At 37.0% G+C, this 7,780-nt stretch overlaps 1 protein-coding gene across 1 annotated transcript in view; it reads right to left on the bottom strand.

Annotated features, from left to right (window-relative positions):
* Positions 1-5,506: 5,506 nt before the first annotated feature.
* The window catches only part of RRP15 (ribosomal RNA processing 15 homolog), a 53,067-nt gene continuing 50,793 nt past the window's right edge, over positions 5,507-7,780 (bottom strand). Inside the window, 1 exon segment of the mRNA NM_001040506.2 lies at positions 5,507-6,025. Coding sequence (NP_001035596.1) covers positions 5,882-6,025 — 144 coding nt within the window. The 3' untranslated portion in view covers positions 5,507-5,881.

The raw sequence follows: 7,780 nt of genomic DNA, 5'->3' as shown, positions 1-7,780 counted from the left end.
TAATACTAAAAGCTCACATACTGTTTGGTACGCACAGTGGCCTAACATGTAAGGATAATAGTTACACCTCAGGAAGTAATTACAAAGCAACTTAACACATCTCTTTAAAAAATACAAGTAGTGAAAAAGACATCAACCATAACTTAGTCAATAAAATCACACCAGTATTTGTATGTACATAGATTGTATCTATCAAAGTTTATGGGAGAATTCAAAGTAGACTGATGATTCCAAAATTGGCTGATGTTTTATTAGACTAAATATATGCTCTGGAACTTTAATCTGTTCACAGATAGACATATTACCACTAGCCACACGCAGCTTTTAAATAAAGAGATGCTCAACAGCCACTTGGACTCCCACATTGGGCAATGGAGATACACTCCCATCACCACACAAAGTGCTACTGGGCAGTACTGATGGAGGGACTACGACTGTAAGAAATTAAACCCACTTCTCTAGCATATACTCTTGTTCAACGACTCAATGAAAACCAAACAGCATTAACAGAAATACATACTCCTGCTATAGTGGGGTTGGGGGAGTGAGTGAGGTGAGCAATGTTGGGCCAGATATTGTTAACAAAACATACTTTGTAACTCTGTCTCTGAGTACAACTCATCTGAGTACAGAAGGTTCTTCACACACCTCCATAAAAAGCCTGAAGTCAAAACTCCCTCGAAGGATGCTCACTAGACCAGATGGAAGAATAGTGTGTGGCTCTAAGCTAGAAAACATCCTTTAGAGGACCTAAAATTGTTTAAGAATTGCTGGAAGATATCTTTTCAATCTACAGAGTTTGGATTAGTTCATTACAACTCTTAGGACTTGCCACCAGTCATTATTCTAAACATCTTGTCACCTATCTCAGACACAGTTTTACTTGCCAATGTGTTCAAGGATTCTTATGACTTATTTTTGAAGCATCAGTTTTATAGATGATGGGTGTGTGCGCTGTCATGTCTAACTCTTTGTGACCCCCACAGACTGTAGCCCACCAGGCTCCTCTCATCCATGGAATTCTTCAGCTAAGAATACTGCAGTTGCCATTTCCTCCACCAGGGGACCCTACCAACCCAGGGAATCAAATCCACATTTCTTGCGTCTCCTGCATCGGCAGGTGGATTCCTCACCACTAGCACCACCTGGGAAGCCCCTCATGATTGACATTTTTAGTCAAGTTTCAGAAAAGCACACCCAAAGGAAAAATTCACTAGGGGCCTAACTTCACTGAAGTAGTTAAGATTCATCTATCCAGCTGGCCCAAAATCACAGATTCCTTTCTGTAGGCAAGGATGCGTCCTCTCTATTTCCAAAATTTGTTCTAACTGCCAATTCACCTCAAACAGTCTTCATACTGTTTCTGCAGAGCTTAACAGACTCTCTACCTATCACTGATGCACGGAGTGGAGATAAACACTAGTCCCATTGATCTTAACAGATGAATTTAAGGAAAGAGCAGTTATGAACTCTGCTTCCCTCAACTGAAAATTGTTTCCAAGTAAAAATGAACTTAACATCAATAGTGTACTGACAAATTAATCTATTTACAGACCTAATCTATTTAGTACAGACATGCTTCGTTATTCCAGGACTCTCTGTTTCTGTACAGTTATTGTTCAATTCTACTGTAATAGACTTTTAATGTGCAATTTAATCTGAATCTTTAATCTGTGAAACATCCACTATAATCTTTAAAAGGTTATTTTTTTAACAAGTATTTTTTAAGTCATGGTAGGTAACTGATTTATTTCAAGTTATCACTGGTAATCCAAACTGCGGCAAGATTCAAATCACACAGTGGGCACTTACTACAGGAAGTCAACTTTAGAAAGGAAGAGGAGGTTTGATTTTTTTTTACAGGAGTAAAATTATTCCTTATTTTGCATAAACAATATCATCACTCAAATAATTCTAGCACAGTTCTTGGAACAGGTACTCAATTAATGCCAGATAAACTTAACTTTCTAATTCTATTGAAATTTAAATATTAGAAAATTTAAGTTAAGAAGAACAAGGGCAGCTAAAGTTCTTTCATGTCTATGTACAAATGTACCGTTTGCTATTTTATACATTGCTATGGACTGGAATTTTGTATCTTCCCCCACAATGCATTTTCCAATTCCTATGTTGAAGCTCTCTATTCCTGATATGATAATATCGGAGGTGGAGTCCTTTAGAAGGTAACTAACAGGGTCATGAGGGAGGTGCCCTTGTAAGAAACACTGAGAAAGACAATCTCTCTCCCTCAAGTAAAGACACAGCAAGTGGTCAGCTGTTGACAAACCAGGAGGAGGGTGCTCATCAGACATCAGATCTGCCAGCACCTTGATCCTGGACTTTCCAACCTCCAGAACCACGAAATAACTGTTTGTTGTTTTTGCCACCCAGTCTACGGTATCTGATGTAGCAGCCTGGATTAAGACACACACTCCATCCCCCCCAACACACACACACACTTCCTTAAGAAATTACAAATATCAAAAAATACTTACTGATTTCTTCAAATGTTTGTTTTAAAAGTGAGATTCATGTGGCATGAATGTATTAATAATAATATACTAAGCATACTAATGGTCCTCTGTGGGCATTTAAAAAGACTGAAAAAATAAAACTCCCATCCCATTTCACTTATGACTCCTTCAACACATATATTCATAAAAATCTGTAACAAAAATAAGTATATAGAGAGATAGAGGAAAATATATATAGAAAGAGGAAAAAAATTATGCAGAAGACGCCAAAGTGTCAACTTATTTGAGCTCCTCTTATCTCTTTTAAATAAATATTTAAGTCTTATGAAGTCTTCTGCAGGCGTTTCCTTATTACTCCTTTCACCCCTCAGCAACACCGTTTGTCTTCAGTTTGTCCATGCTCCTGCTCACACGTCAACCTCAGGACTTCTCTGCTGTTGTATGTTTGACAGGGGCATCTTTGGGTGTCTATAAACTGTAATTAGATGGCCTCATGGTTCAGTTCTTCATGGCCCTCAAGACCAGCATGGGCGGCTACAGACTAGGTTAGTTGGTAGCCGCTGAATAGTAAGTACGTTCACATGTGCAAAAACACAGTGACTGAAAAGTCCTAAGCGGTTTTCCACAATTTAAACATTCCCTCCACCCACTTATTATAGAAGGACTGGACTTTCCCGTCAACCAATATTCTGCAACTTCCTGCAGAGCCATTTCAGGTTATAAGTACTGACAGTGAGCCTTCAGACTAGTCCATCCAACGTATTTCCCAGATATATTTTTGTAATGAGTAGAATAATACCTGATCTAGTCGAAGTCTAAGTAACTTAAAAAATTCAGTATTTTAAAGTACTAAACTACTGTAATGATTCTAAGTTACTGTCAGTCTATAACTTCATGAGATTGCAAAGCCTAAAAACAAAAAAACAAGTAATTCTAAACTATGCTAATACTGAGAATATTCTCCCTAGCTATCTGAACATCCAGATAAGGGAATATGATAATACCTAGTAATTGCTTTCTTGCTTACTATTTTCCATTGTGCTTTCTAAACAAAAATAAAATCTATTTATTACTATTACCCTAAACAGTTAACCAAAACATATGCCCAAATATTGTTATATTTTAGGTGTCAGAAGAATTTAAATGTGGTAGGGTAAAATATTTAGGGTAGAGATGAGAGATTACTTAAAACATTCACCTAAAGATACACACTTAGTTTCTAAAATAATATGCTAATCCTTAGATTCATGTATGGTGGTATTTTGCTCAATTATTTGATAGTCAATATGCAGAAATACTAATACACAAAAAACATTCCATCTTTTATGATAAAAATTATTTCACATAATTTAAATATGCTTTATAGCCTTTTAGCATAAGTGATACATTTTTTTCCTTATAACAGCACTTCAATTTTATTTTGGAGTAAAACAGCTTCTGAGAGAAGAAAATCTACAAATATTCTCTTACTATCAGTTTGAAGTTAAACCAAGGACTATACAAAAACAACTTTTTTTTTTTTAACTAAATGAGAAGTTATTTACCCATTTCTATCACCTGATGTTAGTACAGGAGAATTTTTGCAAAGCTTTAATGATTCAGAAACAAATAGCAAAAAAAAAAAATTAAAATCTTTGATTCTGAAAAGGTAAATTTTTAGGTGCTGCAAATTTCTCAAAATTATCTACGTATTAGGTTGCACTGAAATATTTATGTGTGTTAAGTTATATTGAGATATTTAGATGCTCGTGTTACTACTGAGGAATATCTGTTCACATTTATTTATATTACATTGACAAAATAGCAGTCCTATAATTCAAGAAAACACTAAATTTCAAAAGTTTGGATAAATATAAAAATGCATTTTGAGCTCTGCTGGTTTAAGCATTTGATATCTGAGATGTATACCTTCCTTTTAGGATAACAAATACCAGGCCATGGACTAATTTGACTCTGGTTACATAATACTTGTAACACTCAAATGGGTTTGCAAATATAAACATCTCTGCTCTAGCATAGTTCTGAGGGGAGGATTATCCTTCCATATATAACACACGCAAACAAGTGCAACTGGGTAGTAGGAGGCAACTATTTTTATTATGGAAAGATGGCGAAAGAGATGAACTCTTTTATAAAAAAGAACAGATGACTTTTATTAAATAATTCCCCTACAAACTTTGCAGCTTAGGCCCAGTGTCACAGAAATTTTAGAATGGTATTTAAATAGTCCTGCTTTCTTATCTCTTTCTGTTTAACATCTAGACTTTAAAAGTCACCCAATTTAGTAATCTTTAAGGCAACTATAAGGAATCAAGTGTCAACTCAGATGCAGCTTTCTGATGCAGACTATCTGTTGTCTGGGCTTCCCTGCTAGCTCAGTGGTAAAGAACCTGCCTGCAAGTCAGGAGCTGCAGAAGATGCTGGTTCGATCCCTGGGTGGGAAAGATCCCCTGGAGGAGGGCATGGCAACCCACTCCAGTATTCTTGCCTGGAGAATGCCATGCACAGAGGAACATGGTGGGCTACAGTCCATAGGGTCGCAAAGAGTCAGACACGGCTGAAGTGACTAAGCACACACCTACGCATCTATTGTCTACCATTTCACTGGTCAGTCCGTCCATAAAAGAGTATTTAAGCTAACTCAAATATAGGAGGAAAAACTCAAAAATAGGGAAAATAAGAGAAACTAGAACATGTCGAATATGCTTCCTAAGAAATTATGCCTCACTGTGTAAGTTAAATATGAGAATTTCCACCTCAGTAAATCTCTCATACAAAAATAAACAACATTTAAAATAAATCTAAGTCATTATTTATATACATTACTTAGCATATAAAAGGCAACATATAAGTAGAAATTTTATACTTCTTAAATCATTATTTGCCAGAGTATCTATAAATAAAATCATTACCCCAAATCAGAAATGCTATGATTTAAAAATTTTGTTATTAATACATAGGTTTTCTCAATACCTCACAAAAACCACCACCCACCCTTTCCCACAAAAAATATACATATTCAGGCCTGTAAGTTAGAGGCTTAAAAACACTAACATCAAGGAGTTCATTTTAATTATAAATTGATGTTGCATTTCCACAAACACCGGTGATAGCTGAAATACCAATATCCAAGAGCAATATGTAAACCTATAGTGAACCTAGCAAAATGCACCTCTCAAGTAGAAATATTTCTTTTTACAAACGTTCTAAGGAACAATGCTTAAAATCATATAAGGTTTGAAATGTAATTTTAACAAAGTTTACATGAAAAAAGGAAACACCAAAGTTGGTAATAATGAAAGTCTTTTGGCTTTCTTACAAATGCAACCTTTATAATTTCCCAACCTTCAGAGTATGAACTATTTTTCCAGGAAAAACAAAATGTAAACTGTGTTTCTTATACAGCGTTATGTGTCAGAGTCACTTCCACACCCCAGTCTGCTGCCATCTGGTCCATCGCTTTCTTTGTCCCAGTCTTTCATGGACGCTCCCATCATGAAATCATCACGCAAGATCGTCCATCCTGGGCCCTCTTCTGATTTCGCTTCAGTCTAAGGGAAAGTACATGATCAAAATATTCAAAAGTCAATTTCACCATAAGGAAATTTTAAAATTCTAGGCTACAAAACAAACCTGTCAACACTTTGTTTTATAATAGGAGTAAAACCAAGACAAACGATAGATTAACTGTATGCATTATGATCATATACACACAAATATGTAGTACTGTGTTAAAAAATGTGAGCCTCATACAAGATGTTCAAGCTGGTTTTAGAAAAAGCAGAGGAACCAGAAATCAAATTGCCAACAGCCGCTGGATCATCAAAAAAGCAAGAGAGTTCCAGAAAAACATCTTTCTTGACTATGCCAAAGCCTTTGACTGTGTGGATCACAAGAAACTGTGGAAAATTCTGAAAGAGATGGGAATACCAGACCACCTGATCTGCCTCTTGAGAAATTTGTATGCAGGTCAGGAAGCAACAGTTAGAACTGGACATGGAACAACAGACTGGTTCCAAATAGGAAAAGGAGTACGTCAAGGCTGTATATTGTCACCCTGCTTATTTAACTTATATGCAGAGTACATCATGAGAAACGCTGGACTGGAAGATACACAAGCTGGAATCAAGACTGCCGGGAGAAATATCGATAACCTCAGATATGCAGATGACACCACCCTTATGGCAGAAAGTGAAGAGGAACTCAAAAGCCTCTCGATGAAGGTGAAAGTGGAGAGTGAAAAAGTTGGCTTAAAGCTCAACATTCAGAAAACGAAGATCATGGCATCCGGTCCTATCACTTCATAGGAAATAGATGGGGAAAGAGTGGAAACAGTGTCAGACTTTATTTTTCTGGGCTCCAAAATCACTACAGATGGTGACTGCAGCCATGAAATTAAAAGACGCTTACTCCTTGGAAGGAAAGTTATGACCAACCTAGATAGCATATTCAAAAGCAGAGACATTACTTTGCCAACAAAGGTCCGTCTAGTCAAGGCTATGGTTTTTCCTGTGGTCATGTATGGATGCAAGAGTTGGACTGTGAAGAAAGCTGAGTGCCGAAGAATTGATGCTTTTGAACTGTGGTGTTGGAGAAGACTCTTGAGAGTCCCTTGGACTGCAAGGAGATCCAACCAGTCCATTCTAAGGGAGATCAGCCCTGGGATTTCTTTGGAAGGAACGATGCTAAAGCTGAAACTCCAGTACTTTGGCCACCTCATGTGAAGAGTTGACTCATTGGAAAAGACTCTGATGCTGGGAGGGACTGGGGGCAAAAGGAGAAGGGGACGACAGAGGATGAGATGGCTGGATGGCATTACTGACTCGATGGACGTGAGTCTGAATGAACTCCGGGAGTTGGTGATGGACAGGGAGGCCTGGCGTGCTGCGATTCATGGGGTCGCAAAGAGTTGGACACGACTGAGCGACTGATCTGATCTGATCATACAAGAACCATGGAGGCAGAATTATATTTTTTATCTGCAGTGTTGGGGTGGGGGGGTGGGGGGGGCGCATTGTTTGTGGTGATATAGTAAAATCTAGGTTTGGGATCACTTTTTTAAATCTTCTAACAATCAAAACAGACTTACAAAATATTTCACATTCAGTGATAACCTATTAGAAAACATTTGGCAAATTATTTTAACACACAGAAATTTTTAACATGGTATTTTAACCCAAAATTAATTGAAAGAGTGAAAAATGAAACTAACCTGATACTGTGCTAGGTGTTTATAGATGCTCTCACATTTAAAATTTGATAAAAATCTGGACCAAATGTTATATAAGTTATGATCTCACTGCCTC

This window comes from Bos taurus, chromosome 16 (genome assembly GCF_002263795.3).
Source record: "Bos taurus isolate L1 Dominette 01449 registration number 42190680 breed Hereford chromosome 16, ARS-UCD2.0, whole genome shotgun sequence".
Lineage (NCBI taxonomy): Eukaryota > Metazoa > Chordata > Mammalia > Artiodactyla > Bovidae > Bos > Bos taurus.
Note: the sequence above shows the minus strand (reverse complement) of the source record. Positions and strands in the feature narration are given on the sequence as shown.